Source organism: Nyctibius grandis, chromosome 2, assembly GCF_013368605.1.
Source record: "Nyctibius grandis isolate bNycGra1 chromosome 2, bNycGra1.pri, whole genome shotgun sequence".
Classification (NCBI taxonomy): domain Eukaryota; kingdom Metazoa; phylum Chordata; class Aves; order Nyctibiiformes; family Nyctibiidae; genus Nyctibius; species Nyctibius grandis.
In genome coordinates this window covers 14913618-14932676 of record NC_090659.1, presented here as the reverse complement: position 1 = coordinate 14932676, position 19059 = coordinate 14913618, and the positions used below count along the sequence as shown (strand labels likewise).

At 36.0% G+C, this 19059-nt stretch overlaps 1 protein-coding gene across 1 annotated transcript in view; it reads right to left on the bottom strand.

Annotated features, from left to right (window-relative positions):
• Nucleotides 1–19059, bottom strand: part of NCAM2 (neural cell adhesion molecule 2) — a 314479-nt gene that overhangs the window by 110873 nt on the left and 184547 nt on the right. Inside the window, 3 exon segments of the mRNA XM_068421481.1 lie at nt 1226–1371; nt 10726–10886; nt 18025–18142. Of these exon segments, the coding sequence (XP_068277582.1) occupies nt 1226–1371; nt 10726–10886; nt 18025–18142 (425 nt within the window).

Sequence of the window (19059 nt, the reverse complement as noted above, 5' to 3'; positions counted from 1 at the left end):
CTTTGACTTGAAATATTTAAGGAGGAGAGAAACTGTTTTGTTTTAATGTAAAACTATTAGAAAAAAATATTATACAAATACTGTTATGTTGCTTCAAATGGAAGTCACAGAGCAGGAAAATGGTAGACAGAGCCTCACATAAACTGCCGCAATTCCAGGAAAGGTCAAGTCAGAGACTAGACTAGACCAGACATTCTCCTTCAGAACACAAACAATGGAAGTACATAATTCCTTAATATAGAGCAATTCCCTATAACCTGAGTGACTTACTATGTATCTAATTCCCTCAGTGGCATGATTGCTGTACAGGTTTGTCAACTGTTTTTTTTAAGCAACATCTATGAATATGCAAGAAGACTATTTTGCTATTTGATTATCTGGACCAAAAATTCTGAATTCACCAGCCAGAAAGATGGTATCTTATACTTTAACCAGAACAGAGAAATTCTGTAGTTTATGTAAGGAAATTAAGAAGAAAATATTTGTTCAAATACTAAAAGAAAATAATTTTCAAAAAAGGAAAAAGAAAAAGTGCTCTGTAGAAACAGCTTGTTATCTGCATGGTTAGGAATAACTACAGTGCTCCCTTTTGCTTTCCTCTTTCCATCTAATTACAGCTCTTGTTCACACAGTAACTGACTTTCTTCATTGTCATACTGTAATCTTTCTCTACTCAACTTACTTTTGTAATAGAACATGAAAATGGGAAAACAAAATGGGAAAATAGGCTCCATTGTAGACTACTTGCTCTGTGTGAGAAAAAATATAAGAAAAGAGAAAAACAAGAAAAAAAAACAGAAGTGGGAAATAAAGAACTCCAAAGTATTCAGAATTTTCTACTTCAGATTTCTATAAGCTCCACTGCATTTTGAGAAATACTGGACAGAGTCCAAGTATAGTCAAGAAGGGCTATGGGCAGCCATTATGATCATGACGAAATTGAAATCCTTAGTGGGGATTATGTATGAAAATTTAGGTCTGATGAGATGAGTTACCTTTCAGCACTTTAATTGCTTTTCTTCGTTGTTTTTTTTTGGTTGTTTTTTTTTTTTAATTTAAAAATTAGAATCTCCACGTCTCTCTTATTACCTTGGAAACTAGCAATTCCTTCCAGTTCCAGAGGAATCTAGAATTAATCTCTTTCTAAATTATCTTTCTGCTTATAAAAAGAAGATTAGCCAGACAATAAATATTTAGATATTTTAGACATTAAAGGCTGATTTACCTTGTCACCTTCAGAGAAAGTTATTCCATCAATGGCCCTTTTCCAAGTAATCTCTGGGATAGGTTCTCCTTCTGCTTCACAGATGAGGGTGGCTTTCCCATTCTCAAACGTGGTTTCATTTTTAAGTTGTATTATTTGAGGCTGTACTGTTAAGAATAAAAATTACATTACTCATCCTGCACAAAGAATGTCATGTCAAAATCTACCTTTTAAACCACTTTTTTTTTTGTTAAAGTACATTCATGCTTTCTTAATTTAGGATTAACTAAAGGTTTAACATTACCATCTATAAGAGCAATCAACTCTTCCGACTTCCAAGTTGCACAACAACCATTTCTGTATGTCTGATGACCTGGACTCCTGGCTCAGCATGGCTGACACCCCCAGAGCTGCCTGCTCTCTCTCCGGGGTAGTGTGGGATGGGTCCTGGCTGACGAGGCCCCTGCCCTGCTGGCTGTGTTCATGTGCTTTGCTCCTGGCTCACTGTCCCTCAGGGACCAGCCAGCCCTCACTACTCTCTGGCACTTCAGGAATGAAGCAAAGATGCAACGATTCCATGATGATCCTGCACCTGGGCAGGAATAACTCCATGCAGCAGTGCAGGCTGGGTGCTGACTGGCTCGAAAGCAGCTCTGAAGAGAGAGACCGGGGTGGGGTCCTGGTGGACAAGAAGTTAACAATGAGCCAGCAATTCACCCTTGAGTTGAGAAGGCTCCAGGGATCTTTGCCATGTGTATAAACACCTGATAGAGCCAGAATCTTCTCAGTGGTGCCCGGTGACAGGACAAGATGCAATGGGCACAAATTGAAACACAGGAAGAAGAAAAACTTTTTTTACTGAGAGGGTGACTAAACAGCAGAACAAGCTGCCCAGGAGACTGTGGAGTCTCCATCCTTGAAGATATTCAAAACCCAGTTAAACATGGTCCCGAGACACCTGCTCTGGCCGACCTTGCTCTGAGCAGGGGGTTGGAATAGATGGTCCCCAGAAGTGCCTTCCTGCCTCAGGTATTCTTTGATTTTATGATAATCTGTGTTTGTTTTCAAATACAAATTATTCAAAAAAAATAAAGAATTGTTAATATTATTTGACTTTGATCTTTAGCAATATCAAACTGCCTTACACAAATTACTGAATTTAACAAAATCCCCTGAAAACAAACATATTGTACTGGTATTAACACTATTAAGAACTGAAGAGTCCTCTGATACAAAGCTATTCATCCTTACTTACCGAGTAAATCGGTGGCAAGATACATTTAAAAAATTCCAGATATTGTTTGCATTCTTCAAATCATTCCACTTTATAGCCACAAGTACACAGCAACTACACCTCTCAATCTATACTGTGCCTAGCCAGGTTACTTACATATGCAATACAATTTATGGTTACATGTGAACACTTTTATTTAGATGACTTATCTGTACAATATCATACAAGAACTCTGTTGTAGAATTATGCACAGAATATTACTCTCTTCCATAGCATTCAAGTATCTTCATAAAAAATGTTTTGGTCCTATATATTCATTCATACATAACCATTAATAAGTTTCTCTGGACCTATCCACTTTACACATTGAATGAGACACTCATCCCACTGGAACACCTAGCATGTAATCATGCGATAAGAATATGATTCAATATGTTTACACCCAAAAGCAGTGAATTAAGTTTACACGAGTGAATTAAATTTTGGCCGCTCTTAACATTGACTTTGTTGACATTAAGGACATTTGTTGAAAAAAATATATTTTCTATCTAGTTTTCCTGAGTTTTGCTTTTGAGGAAGCACTACTATAGTATATTCTATACAAACCAGAAAATAAACAGAGAGATAACCTATTTTCTAATGGGGTTACTAAAATATATGCAATGCAGAAGAGTCATATTGGTTTATGTTAGTGGATCAAAAGGGGAAAGAGAATCATTCAGCCTGGAAGGAACTCCAGGAGGTCATCTTGACCAACCTCCTCCTCAACCAGGGCCAACAGACCCTGTTCTGTCCAGATTGCTCAGGGATTTGTTACATACTATCTTGAAAAATGCCAAGAACAGAGACTGCACAGCCTTTCTTACCAGCCTGTTGCAGTGCCTGGCTGTCCTCATGGTGAAGAATGTTTTCCCTGTGTCTAGTCTCCTCTTTCATTTTATGACCACTATTTCGTTTATGACCACTGTCTCACAGATGCTGCATTCAGCATCATCAAGAAAAATAATTAAACCATCTTCAAACTTGTTATATCGATACCTCACCTACCTCTCTTTTATCCATTTCCACCACACCATTCTTGGTCTCACTTGTCATTCCTTATCTCCATACTCTTTCTGTTGCTTGTCTACTGTCTGTTCACCCTTGACTATTACAAATAATCTATTGTGTGTTTACTGCATAGAGATGAAAAACAAGTAATATTTTACCTAAGAAAGCACTGCACTAATATCCTGCTTCATTAAGATATAATCTATGGTGAGTGACATCATGTGCAGAAAGAAAATACCCCGAATGATCAGAGGCTCTTGAAATGTCAACTGGATCCAGCTTTATTGGATGCAGTAGAAGGTACTAAGCAAAGCATTACAGCAGGACATCAAGTTGGCTGAGAAAAGCTGAAACTCTCCTCAGTGGTATAACAAAGGATGTCAGTTCAAAGAACTAAAGAAAAGAATTTGAGATAAAAGATAACTACGTTAAACTTCAAAATAACTTCAGTTGTTATTCTCACTTTCAGGATCATCCAAATGCCTCGGAAATATTTAACCTTGGTACTCAGGTTTCTATACCCATGTCTCCTGGCTACAATATAATCTGTTCTTTCCTTTCTTTCCTTTGATATAATATCATCCCTGAAAACAAGGAAAGAGCTATGGCAGATATACCACTCATTAAAAAAAGCATCACACATAGTATTTTACGTCAGAAATATGTAAAATTTGGAATTACATTATTTCCATCAGAACAAGAGGATTTCCCCATCTGGACAACATGACAAACAATATGATCTGCTCAAAATGATGCACATTCTAAAAAACATAACTAATACTCTTCAATTTTTAATCTTAGACTTATATTCTAATTTTCTTGAAGGCCTTCTTCAAATGGATCACTATAAGAAAAAAAGTTTTAGCTTGACATTTGAGACATGAGCAGCTGACATTTAAAGTAATAAGCACTGATTAATCATCAAGTATATCTAGTTGACAGTTATTCTTCTACTACGAAGAAGAGCTCATATAGGGGATACTACTTAATTGCTTCATTTTTGTAGGTCACAAGTCATAACTTGCTATTGACTAGAAGTTTTTACACTGACTACTTTTTTATGACATTTTGGACACTGGAAAATATTAAAATACTTTTGTGTACATGTAAATAATATTTATTTGAGAATACCAACACTAGTATTGACAGAAGTACTGAAAAAGTTGTTTCCCCCCACCCCCCGCCCCCAATTCTTTAACTGTTCTTTCTAAATTGACAAGGTCATTCTCAAACTGAATTGGTATTTTCTTGCCGTACTCTAGCAAATATGGAACAAATGAAAATACAAGGTCTTGGAATGTAAATCCAGGAAGCCTCCAGGTCTTTGCTGGTTTCTTCAGTCAAAAATATTGAAATATTTGTATTATAATGTACTCAAGAAATTGTAAACTGAATGACCTGACTGAATTGAAAGAAGGCTTGAAAATAGAAAGGAGTTATGCTTAAGCTTCATTAAAATTATTTTATTTAGAAGGTAGGGAACTGCTTATTACTAGACATATATCTTTTAAATATTAATGGAGTGATGCTGCCAAATAAAGAAGTAATATTTACTGGTTGGAAAGTTTGCTCTCTGAGCAGAGAAGGTTGGTGTTAAGTTCTCTAACACTTCCTCAATAAACAAGTTTCTTTCAGATTCCTTCCTTGGTCTTTTCTGAATTTGCCTCAGACAAGGGCTAAGCTCATTGCTGTGTACCTACAGCCTCCCCAGAAAGTTTAAGAAGAACACGGATAGCAATTCGACGTTCTAGATTTGTTATTGCTTACTTACAACGCATTTCTTGAAAAAGTACATAATTTTTTGAATTCACAGATTCCTACGCATATCTTTGACAAAAGAGTTTCATCAGACTTGGGAAGTGGCACGTATATAAAGCTTGAAATAGTCCTGATTATATCTCATCAAAAGAACTGATTTAAACAGCTTGTTATTAATATAAACATGGATTTAATGGTGAGAGGTTTAGTATATGTCTGTATCACTGCCTGATAGGATCTCTTGATTAATATGACACATGAGGAATCATACTCATGCTGTCTTCCTGTACAGCCACATTTGAATCAGGTAGCAAAATTGCAACCCCGTCCTCCTGGGAACTGCTGGTGCAATTTGAATTTAGTAAACAAGCTAGAGCCCAACAAGGAAATATCTAAGAAACAGATTCCTGAAACTTGATTCCTGACATAACAAGGACTCACACACACACCAGTATGAAGTGTTGACTTGATTTAGTGCATGATAAACCTGAGTCTTTGTACATGTTAAAATGGTATTACTACTTCGCACTCAAAGGGATCTAAGACATCTTCTGAGAGAACTGGCATCACTGCTTTTATAGATTGCATCATTTTTATTTTAAAAAGTAGAGCTGTTCCAAACAGGTAAGGACATAAGGGGGAGGAAGAAGGAATATAAAAATTGGATGAACTTTTGACACTACATCTTTAATTTATGAATTGCACTTTGTGAAGCTGTAGTTGGTATACTTCATAATATCTGGGATGAGCAGGCACAGATAGTTCCATACACAGATCCATGGGATTTCCTTTCTAGAGATATCAGTGAATTTAAATAAAGAGCTTCCAAATATGTATTAAATAGTATCTTAGGGAAAAAAAAAAAAACACAAACCACAAAACCATACCAAAACACATACTAATCTACTTATTAAGCTCAAAGGAAAACTAATTAGGTGTACTCCAGGCACTATAAATGTAAAAGGAAAGCACTCATTAAGCCTGAAAATAATGGAAAAATTTAGGCAACCTCTCATCCTAATCTCATTATAGACTCGCTGCAACCTCTTTGGTTCCAAGATGAATGGCTTTTGAGGGCCTAAATTAACCTAAATGTTTTGAACTTTAACATTTGGAACACATCTAAGAGAGATAAGACACGAGAGGTCTGTTGCATTTCTTCTCATCTGCCTGATGACAGATAAATTAATAATAGCACATACTTTTCTCAATAACCAATAAAAGTTACATTGAACACAGCTGCAAAAACCTTCCTACTATATAAAATTCAGATTATACTCAAAAAGATATCTAGAAAACAAAAATAGTATATGCTTAAACCATACAATAATTAAAAAGGGACTTCTGTAATGCTTCTTGAGGCATTTTTCCCTCATTTGACTTTAATTAAACAATTGTCAGAAACTGCTGAAATGCCAATGAAATATTTTTCATAAGCTCAGACTATCCTCTCATTGATTATGTAGGTAAAACATCTACACCCTAGAGAACTTCAAACTAATTTATGCTAGAACTCCTTCAAATTTGTAACCAATTCTGATTAAAGAAAAAATATTTTTTCCCTTTCTAGAAATAGAAATTTCTAGACATAGAAATGTCTCTCTCTATGCATATGTACAGAAGAGAGAAAACTTGTTGAAAATCTCAGCTGTTTATGCATCATCGAATGGCAGAAACAAGAATTTGAGCGATTAAGGAGTGGAAATGAGCAACTAAAGAAGAAACAAAATGAAGACATGAAAACTATCCTCAGAATATAAGCACTATTCTTATAAAGCATGAATATATCTCTAATTAAAGCTAATTGCGTTTTATTTAGCCTCATAAGATTTTTTATTATAAGGTAAATGAACGCTACTGCCATCACTCTGGAGAAGTAATGATGAAGAAATATATGTTTAGATCTGAGAAAGTAAGACGATGTAGGAAGGCTTTAAGGGATTGTATTTTGTTGACTGCTCTTAAATCAACTGCTTTTTTTTATGTTATTTTGGAAATTTTTGTTGGGATGTCCATAGCTGTAAAAATGTAGTATTTCATAATTTAAAATGCTAATTCACATGTATCTAAACACACACACACACATATATATATACAGCTAATTACATCACAAAACAAATCAAAGAAAACAATGAAACTGAATAGTATGGGTGAAAGAGAGATAAAAAAATTAGCTCCCTAAAAAAGACAAATACTAAAAATATTTTTAAAGAATTCAAGGAAGAACACCTATGGTTTCAAGCCATTCAGAATGACTAAACATAAATGAATTTGTATCAAAAAACTTAGTACAAGTCCTAAGCACTAATATGGATGAGATCTTTTAGGTAGTAATGGAGAATGATACAGAGAGAACTATAGCAGATAACAGGATGACAGACAGAGATTACCAAATCATGATCAGTAAGAAAACCTCTGAGGGAAACAAGGCTTTCTTTACTCTTCTATTTCTTTATAGGTAGAACAGATAAAAAGCACTAATAAAGATGAAGAACTGGGAGAGCAGGGTGTGTGCCTATAGGTTTCTATACAGGTCTCAGTGTTGCAGAAAAACTGTCAAGAGTAAGATTTTGATATGAGGAAAAAATATGCTTTTTTAACACTGTCACTGGAAACGAAAAAAATGTTTATCAAAAAAAACTAGGTCACGCAGGGAAACCAAACACATGCAGCTGTTAGATGGCACTAAGATGGGCATGTCCACTTGAAAGTGCAGGGTACTAGAAATTTTAAATGCTGAATGCTACAATGTTACCCTTATTTTTATTGCATTATGGTTACATTACTGTTATTACAAGTTCCAACCCTGCCAGAGCCCTGTTGTAGGAACAATAGTTGTTGCCCCAAGGAGTTTGCACTGTAAATTAAAATTAAAGATAGCAGGCATGTGAGACAAGCAAGCTAATGGAGTGGGAAAGAATAATGTAATTTAATAGGTCATTTTAACATAAACTGGCTGTTTGTGTACTATTTAGCTATAATAGTCAACCACCTGCCTTGCTATTTCCAGACTACAGGTTTTTTTAATACATTTAAGGTGAAGAAAAGTATAATTTAGCTGTTGGCTGTATATATGACTAGGAGTTTAACCTGTGTGAAAGAGACAAAAGCAAAAGTAAAGTTCTTTGTAGGAGAAAATACAACTCTGCTCCACATTTTCAGAGTTAAAGTAGAGGTGAACTTTGTAAAGGCAATATTAGACTAAAATTACACTAAGCTTTAGAGATTACAAATAAGGTAAGAGGCTTAATTTATGATATTATTCCCTAAAGTGAAATTGACAGTACACAGATTACTATAATCTAATTTAAATATATCCAATAGTAAAGCACACAGGAAAAATAACTCTAAATACACATAACTCAGTGATGTGCTCTAAATTAGCTATAACCACTCAGGAAAGAGACCTGGGAGGCACTGCAGGCAGTTCTGTGGAAGCACCAGTTCAGTACTCAGGGAAAGCCAGAGAGGCAAAGGGAGTGTGAGAGAAGGTGCTGAGATCAAAGCAGAAACAGTGCTGTGCTGCTGACCAGCATGGTTCCCCCCACGACATGAATCCTGGATGCCATTCTTGCCTTTCCATTTCACAAACAGGGGATTATAACCAGAAAGGTACAGGAGCACATGGTTCAGAGATTCATAATGGTTTCCACAGTAGGAGAAGCTAAATAGACTGGAAACTTGCAGCTCAGAAAATAAATGAACTAGTGAGACAGAAAACTACATTTGATGTGAAGAACATACAGAATTATTCTTCACTTTTTATCTTAAAATTAGAATTATGAGCCAAAGAAATGAACAGGCTCCAAAGTTAAACATAAGAAATAATTTTTTTGTGCAAGAAAGAAATGATTTAAGGAATTTAGGAATTTAGGATGTCATGGAAACAAAAAGGATGTGTAGGTTCAAAAAGGATTAAACAAACCCATGATATATATTAAATAAATTGGATTTAGCCTTACAGGGAGTCCTCAGAATGGGGATTATTAAAGGACTGAAGAATGTATACAGGAAATACTCACTCTTAGTCTGGTGTCTCCTTTTCCCTGTTCCTTGCATTAAAAAGTTACCTTGTCCTAGGCAAAAACTAAGTATTTCAGCCATACATAAAATTACTCAAATAACACACAAAATTATTCCTCTGAAACTTACCTAAACTCATATCAAAACTAGCAATTCTTTTCTATTCCTTCAAATATTTTTTTTTCAATTTTGGAAATACAATTGAAGAAAATGTTTTGGTTTTCTATGAAAATCTTCAAGATGCTGTACATCTTGAAGCTGAGATGAAATTTAAAACTGTATTTCATCTTCTTTCCTTTGAAAAGTAATTAAGAATAACTTCCCAGCACTCAGAACAACAAAGTAGACCACTGGTTAGGCAACCCACCTGGAGTATGGAAGACAGGAGACAGCACAGCATGGAGGCCTATGAAGAGTTTCCCAAATAGGAAAGAGTGGAAGGAACACAGACACAGCTAACCCGTTCACCTGACACCATGGCTTCAGCCTCAGGTTCCCAGATCCCACATGACAGCATTATCCAACCCAACAGTTTGACTCTTCCAGTGCAAGTTTCCAGATTAGCCTCTCCTGTTAGAACTGTTTCACTTTGCATAAATTACTATCAGTTTTAACTGTGACTTAAAATTTAATTTCCCGTGGTCCTAAGTACACGCTTTAGCTGTTCAAATATAAATGGTCTTTCTTTCTACTCCAAGCTACACTCAATGTAAAAAAAACCCAACATATTATTTTTTGAAGGTTTTTCATAAGTAAGCTACAGCCTTGAACCTGCACAACGATTCTGAGGAAGGCTTTCTACGTTCTCACAGATGCCTGTTCTCACTAGGTTGTAACTACACAAAACTTCAAAGAAATTATCAGTTCTATGTAAAGGAGAGAATCATGTACACAGACTGGGTAGTAGAGCATAGAAAGAGAAATAAGTTTTCATGTTATTATTTTTATTCTTTGAAACTCAGATCAGACAATATTTTTGTGACTGCATCTGCAATCTTGTACTTAAAAAAAATAAAAATCAAGAAAGAAAAACAAATTAAAAAATCAGGAACACCTCTGCATGGTGTTTTCTTATTAAAAAAAAAGCACTGCTTAGAAGTCCACATAACCTGTTTTTCCCCTTTCAGAATTTTCCCCTCTTTCTCCTCTTGGTTTTCTTGCAAGCAGCCAAATTCTAAAGGAAAACTGGAGTGAATTAACAATTTAACACTCCATTGTACTGTATCTGAATAATAGAAAAGCAAATGTCAAAGATAGCCTTTTCAAAATTAAATTTAGGTATAAAGGTTAAAGTAGCCAACAGGAAGGAAAAAGCTGTAAAATTATACAGAGTGGTTTGCTGCATCAGTAGACACATTGCACGAACACTATTCCACTGAAAATTGTGAATTATAATCTCAGTTCCCTATTGTTTACATTTAAAAAGGAAGGATGGAACATACTATGTAGTACTTACCAAAAACTTGAAGGAATGTCTGGTTTTTATCATTTCCTGCTTTGTTTTTAGCATTACAGATATAAGGACCTGCATCAATATTTTTTATATCTCTTATTGTTAGTTCTGTATTGCTTCCTCTTAGTGTATACTTTTCATTTTCTTCAATAAGTTTACCATTCCTATAAAAACAAAAACTATGTATAAATCAACCAGTAGGTTCCAAAGTCTGAAACAATATGCTATGGAAGAATATGTTTAAAATAATCTTTGAGAGAAGAGACTGCTATTATCCTCAAAAATGCATTATCTCCTGTGGCATAAGTTGGCAGAATGTATAGAAGGGAGTTGATTTTAGCATGATAAAAATTGTTCTGCAGGATCACAGTGTTTTTTATAGGAATGTGCACATTCTAGACATAAACAAAGCATTCTGGACTGCATTTTGATTTTCAAGACCCCAGCTTCACAATTTTATCATCAGGTTCTGAAATATATACATATTAAAGAAACAATAATAACTTTATTTTTAAATGTTCAATATTGACTTAATGTTAGAAAAATGCTTGTGAATTGAACTCTAACATATTGCTTACACTCAAGGAACAATAGAAGGAAATTGGTTAAATATATACTTGTATGTGAGAATCATTTAAAAGAGTATTTTCAAAGCGTAACTGTTGCAGTTCACATTAGTAACAACGTAGCAACTTATAAAAATTATTTTAAATTGCTTACACATAGACCCTATTGCCACATAAAGAACTCTTCCAAATTACTTCTTCTCAGTTCTTGTCAGCTAGCCACAACTTAGTAAGCAGGCATGTCTCCAGATGTTAGAATGAGTTCTGACCAGACGGAGCAGAAATAATAAAACCTGCGAACAGTTCTGAGGGCTGATCGAGGTTTGACCAGTCCATTTGAGCTCCTTGGCACACACACAGTTATTAAAACAGTGTCTTTTTCAAGAGTGCAATCCTAACTTCTTTTATTTCTTCTCACACTGTCTTGTTTGCTGTAAGCTTCTTTTGATCTTATTTCTGTGGAATCATCAACAGCCCCTTCTCATAAGCACCTACATAAAAATTGCCTGATTTTCATAAGCATTGATAATCCTGCTGACAATACCAACTTCTTGAAAACAAACTATTTGTAAGATGAAACCAGCATGCATAACTGAAATATTCTATTCTATAGGCTTCTTAGGACATCTAGTTTTATTTCAAGATTTGAGCAACAATGATTTCCACTTTCTTTCTGCTCACATTATCCTGATAACTACATATATTTCATATTTTCTAAAATAATATTGTCCCCAAAAGCAAGAATATTGCTTCTTTCTTCGGAACATTGATATCTATTAATAGGATTCCCCTGGCATCTATATAGCTTGCATTTTAGTAATGTTTTTGTAAATAACTCCAGTACACTTATCTGTCCACTTCAAGACATTATTGTGGTACTCATTCATCTCCTTTCCAAAGCAAATCACAGAAATTGTTTTTCAGAACAGAAAAGGTCTAATTTTCCACATAGCTGGTTTCACAAAAAAATCTAGTGATTTCTGTTAGGAGACAAAAGTATATACTGAAGGTCAGAAGTAGTTTCTAAATGCCTGTTATCACAAACATCACCTACATCTATGACAATTTCCAAGCAGAAAGGAGATGATGAGCATTTCCCTGGACCCTCTAGGGAATAGTAAAGATTCAGATTGATGTTGATATTGGAGAACAGGAAAACATGAATAACACATTAAAAGCGGATTATTTCTTTTGTCAGATAATCCTAAATCCTGTCAGTAAAGATAAGGGGATTGATCCAGATAAACTTTACTAGTGTGAATTATCTCCACAGATGTAAACAATCATTGTGTTTTCAGTAGGACTATTCACATAAGTAAAGATTTCCAGTTCATGACCTGTACATTTGGATCTTTGTCTTTCAGTCCTGGCTAATTTAATTCTATTAGAGTATTGCATCTCTGAAGGTTATGTTTTACACTAATGTAACATCAGCTTCAACAGAGATATCATTTAAGTGATGAAATAATTAGATTCTCTCAGTCCATGAAACATCAACAAAGTATATATGAATATAAAATAGAGCAGCAACTAAACCTTGCTGGCCTTTCTTCCTGACTAGGTATTTCAAACTGACTAACTTGTAAGTGAACTAAAGCATTTTTGGTGAAACCTTGACACAGTAGTTCAGGTGCCTCCACTTTAAATTGACTGTGAGGCTAGTGAGACATTGGAACAGGTTGCCCAGAGAAGTTGTCAATGCCCCCTCCCTGGCAGTGTTTAAGGCCAGATTGGATGAGGCTTTGAGCAACCCGGTCTAGTGGAAAGGTGTCCCTGCCCGTGGCAGGGGGGTTGGAACTAGATGATCTTTAAGGTCCCTTCCAACTGAAACCATTCTATGATTCTATGAAAATCTCAAACATCTGGAAATTAAAAGGGCTGACATAAATAGTTAAAACTTTACCACATTAGATACTGTCTTAAAGAGTTTAAAGCTTGAAACTACTTTTTTGTCCAACACCTTGCTTACAGTCAACACAAAGGGATATAACCCACTTCAATACTACTGTCATTTGATTTTAAAAATACAGCCATTTTTCATACTCTAGCTGAAGATGACCTGTTAAATCAGTTCATTGGAAAACGAAAAGGACACAAGAGAAAAGAGAATCAGAAGACTTTCTTTTTTAGTTGACTAAAATGTCAGTGGATTGTAAGGAAGGTAAGACCACACAGTGATAGATCCAAATTATGCAGGCCTTGCTAAGGAAACTTCAGTAGAGCGAATGAGAGATTTCTAGGTGTCAGAGCACATTTTAAAAGGCAATAAAGACAGGAGAACACTGAACTGTTTATAAAACAAGTCCTTAATCTTGATGAACCATCTGAACAGGTACAGATGTACTTTCTATACAATATAAGGAAAACCCTCCAGCAGAATGGAGTAGAAGTCATTCCCACCCTTTTTATCAGAGCTTTTCCTCAGCTCTCCAGAATGCTCCGTATACTTTTGAGTGTTTTACAAGGAAACATTATTCTCTGTTATAATAGTTTGCATCTCTCAGGACTTTTTTCCTTAGCATAGTTATGTATTCACAAAACAGACTTCCATTAAGTCACTTTATTACACATGCCCATTTTACAAATGGTTAACCTGAGGCAAATTAAATACAATGACTGAACTCACACAGAGAAATGGTACAGTTTGGAATAAAACTGAACACATGATATAACTTGCTATAACCAAAGGTTATAATCTTTCCAAAATCAGCATTAACACTTAAACAAATTCAAGATGTAATATCACTTGTTTATTAAAAAAGAAACAATTACATAAAACTGAGGTTAATATCAACGTACATTCAACATCAAAAACTACACTAAACAGGATGAAATTGGGAATATGACACCTTGGCCATTGATTCTGATAAACAGATTCAATTAGGTTCTCAATACATATTAATATTAGATAAATCAGTTTTGATAGTTTCCTATCACTGAAAATGCTTTCCAGATTTCTCTCAGAATCAAGAAGGATCAGGTTGATCTATTTTTCCTATGCTCAGTCGAATTTCTAAAAAAAAAGAATCTGAAATATTCTAGAAAACTAAGGTCTTTATGTTGACATATCTGCGAGATAAGTCCAAGTACAAGGAGAAGATATCAGCAGATGCTGAATCCTTATAACTGGCTACCAATATGTGAGTAAAAATGGACCTAAAAAGGATGGAAATTTCAGAAATTCCATGCAGAAATTTAGTACTAGAATACAATTTAGAATCAAGTTTGCTTGAAAAAATAATTTAGCTCCTCCCATCTTTTTTTCCCTGTTTGTATATCAATAATAATAATATCCTGTCACAGAGACCAGGAGCCTTATCCGCCTACAACTTTACAACCTCTCACTGTCAGCAAACAAAAAAGCAAGAATATTTTCTACTGCCAAGAGTATAGCTTTATAAGACAAAATAAAAAGAGAATGAAAGGAAAAAAAAAAAAGCACAACAGGGAAGGGAAGCACATAAGCTAATATTCCTCACTATGAGATGGTTACTCAAATAGGAACAGAACCGAAACTCCATCATTTAAGATCCAGTATCCAGTACACAAGCCTGGGAAACTTTTGTAAAATATTTACAAAAGATATTTAATGAATGGTTTAAAAAAGTCAGTTGCCTTTGGGGTCAGCAAACTAAAGGAAAATCTTTCAGTAGGCTCTAGCCTCACCACCCAAGCCGCAGAAGGCAGAGGCAGGGACTGGAAGGACTAAGAATCGGTCACTGTAACAGAAGATCAGGTTCAAGACCATCTAAGGAACCTGGAGGTGCACAAGTCAATGGGACCTGATGAGGTGCATCCACGGGTCCTGAGGGAACTGGCAGATGAAGTTGCTAAGTCACTATCCATCATTTTTGAAAAGTCATGGCAGTCTGGTGAAGTTCCCACTCACTGCAAAAGGGGAAACATAAGCCCATCTTCAAGAAGGCAAAAAAGGAAGACCTGGGGAACTACAGGCCAGTCAGTCCCACCTCGGTGCCTGGCAAGATCATGGAGCAGATTCTCCTGGAAACTATACTGAGGCACATAGAAATCAAGGAGGTGATTGGTGACAGCCAACATGGCTTCACTACTAAGGGCAGATCATGCCTGACAACTATGATGGGGTTACAACGCTGGTGGATAAGGGACGAGCGACTGATGTCATCTACTTGGACTTGTGCAAAGCATTTGATAATGTCCCCCAAAACATCCTTGTCTGTAAATTGGAGAGACACGGACTTGATGGACGGACCACTTGGTGGATAAGGAATAGGCTGGATGGTTGCACTCAAAGAGTTGTGGTCAACAGCTCGATGTCCAAGGAGACACCAGTGATGAGTGGCATTCCTCAGGGGTCGGTATTGGGACCAGCGCTGTTTAACATCTTCGTCGGTGACATGGACAGTGGGATTGAGTGCACCCTCAGCCAAGTTTGCCAACGACACCAAGCTGTATGGTGCAGTCCACACGCTGGAGGGAAGGGATGACATCCAGAGGGACTTTGACAGGCTTGAGAGCTGGGCATATGCAAATCGCATGAAGTTCAACAAGGCCAAGTGCAAGGTTCTGCACATGGGTCTGGGCAATCCCAAGCACAAATACAGGCTGGGCAGAGAATGCATTGAGAGTAGTCCTAAGGAGAAGGACTTGGGGGTGATGGCTGACAAGAAGCTCAACATGAGCTGGCAATGTGCGTTTGCAGCCGAGAAAGCCAACCATATCCTGGGATGCATCAAAAATAGCATGGCCAACACGTTGAGGGAGGTGATTCTGCCCCTCTACTCAACTCTCGTGAGACCCCACCTGGAGTAATGCATCCAACTCTGGGGCCCCCACGTAAGAAGGACATGGAGCTGTTGGAGCAAGTCCAGAGGAGGGCCATGAAGATGATCAGAGGGCTGGAGCACCTCTCCTATGAAGAGAGGCTGAGAGAGTTGGGGCTGTTCAGCCTGGACAAAAGGCGTCTCTGGGGAGACTTTCTAGCAGCCTTCCAGTTCCTGAAGGGGGCCTACAGGAAAGCGGGAGACGGACTTTTTAGAAGGCCATGAAGTGATAGGATGAGGGTTAACGGTTTTCAACTGAAAGAGATTTAGATCAGATATGAGCAAGAAATTCTTTCCTGTGAGGGTGGTGAGACACTGAACAGGTTGCCCAGAGAAGCTGTCAATGACCCCTCCCTGGCAGTGTTTAAGGCCAGATTGGATGGGGCTTTGAGCAACCTGGTCTAGTGGAAAGGTGTCCCTGCCCGTGGCAGGGGGGTTGGAACTAGATGATCTTTCAGGTCCCTTCCAACCGAAGCCATTATATGATTCTATGATCAGTAGACATAGAGATAAGTGTCTCTCCAAGACACTTAACGTGTGTGCATACTGTAATATTTATAAAATATTGAAAAAAAAAGACACCTGTAAATAGAGATATCTACAAACTGTGGAAATTTATGCATTAATTCTTAACAATATAAAACATTAATGTTGATTGTCTTACAACAAGGCCATTTAGGATACCAGATTTCAGATAACTCTTAAGAATTTTGGCCAGATAAGACAAACTTTGTAAAAAATTACTTCAAAGACATTAAATAATCAGAATATTAAACCTTAGTTTGAACTCAGTATCGGTTCTTTAATTTGGGCTCTGCATATTTTGTTTTTATTTTTCCCCCTCTTCACTAAATTTTGAATTCTAAGCTGCATGAAGGAATTAACTTTGCATTCTATTTATTTACATATCCTGAGATTCAAATTGCATAAGAGAAAAATTTAAATCCACGTGTGGCTTATGGTATGTTAAGACAGAGGTTTTAGTCAAAGGAAGCTAACATTTAAAATGAATCTAACATTGTTCAAAGATTCCACAGGAGATTAAGAATTTATGGAAATCCCTTCTATTTCCATTTTGAAAATGCAGGGACCTTTTAATTCACCTGAAATAACGTACATAGATGCTAATTATTCTGGTCTGAAATAGAAATGTGCACTGGTATGAGGAGTCGGAGATACTTTATATCCCAGGACTGATGCATATCTTTGTTAAAATTGAAAGAATATACAGTGTACTGATATTTAATTTTTTACAAATGCGATATGGTAAGTGTTCCCAAATTACATGGCTATACCATGTCCATGTCACTGACATAATCAAAAAACACACATGAACTTTAAAAGCAGTTCCATTTTCAAAACATATTACATTGTTAAAATTATGCAAAATACACCTGAAACTTATTCAATTAAACATTCCCATATCCTAGGGGAATCTGAAGTCATACCTCCTTCTGAATCTCACTGAAATGGAGAGTTACGGTTAGAATCTATTTTTACAGACGGGGGAAACGTTATCTTTGCTATCAGTATTGCTGATCAGTATTCGGATATTTATTTATTGCTTAACTGCATATGTTTTTACCTGACGCATTCACGTGCAAAAGCTGTTGTGAGATTTTTGCTTGTATTGTTTTTGATATATGGACCCATTGCTTCAGCTTTACTTGTTTCCCCTCAAATATGAAGAAATCATGTCAATATGGTATTTTAGTTACTTCTCACTTGCTGGTAATCTGAGTGCAACTGAATTTGTGTAAGTTCATTCACTTATTAAGGCTGAAACTAGCTTTAGAAGTTAGAACAGCAATGGACAGCAAATGCTCTTAAAATTGAGTAAAGCAACTATGGTTGCACAGCTTAATGGACTGTGATAGAAAATCGTGACACATTAAAACAATGTGCTCTGATGTGCAGACCTCAACTGAACTTACCTATACCAACTGATTTCAGGTGGAGGTGATCCAGTGGCTCTGCAGAACAAAGTTATTGCCTCTCCTCGATCTGCAGTGGCATTAAAAGATTTCTGTAGCAGGGTAATTGCAGGGGGAACTGAAAAACAAAACATTATGTCCTATTAGTGGAAAAAAAATTATTTTATGTTTCTGGAGAAAATTAAAGTACAGGATAGGATCCTTTTCTAATTTTGGAATTTATGTTTACATTTAGGGATCAAGTTACAGTATGAATCACTGTTATTAGTATTTCTTTACTTTTCTTAAACATGAGATTTTCAATATCATGACATTTACAACCTTTTTTTGCACTAGAATAAATTTTTTAAAAGTCTTTTTCAGCAGTTCTTCAATTTCCTTACAGAACACTTCAAAGTGACTGAAGCTACATCTAGCATGTATAAAACACAATAAATTAGTTTGGCACTAATTGAACTATCTCAAATAAAAATTTATCTCTAGTCTTTTTTCTCTTTCATTAAATTATAAAGCTGACATACAACTATGTACTGATGTCAGATAGTGCTTTTAAAACAGATGTCAGTATGTAGTAGTCTTGATTATACATATCTATTTTTTTTACTAAACTCCTGCATATTTCCTGGGCAGGAGTACCACCAGCTTCAAAAGGTGAGATGTGATAGAATCCAATGGATACTATCTGGTTTTGGAAATTGTATTTCCAAAAATGGCAGTTGTGTTCTGAGAGTGACAAATTTTGTCTGTTCTTGATGGGATGAAGTCATTACTAAAATTGTAACAGTTTGCAGATAATCTCTACCCAACAGAAAAAATAGCAATAATATTTAAGACGGAACAACTTACAGGCTGCTATTTATTATCTCTGTTCATATGATAATTTTCAGAGAGCTGTCCTAAATTTGTTTCCATTAACTGTCAAGAAAATAAACAAGTAAAAACAATCCCAGCAGACTGGAAGGATGAGGATGTGTGGGAAAGAAGGAATGTCAGGGAAAGCAAGAGGAAAGCGAAAAGACGATTAGAGCTTCATAA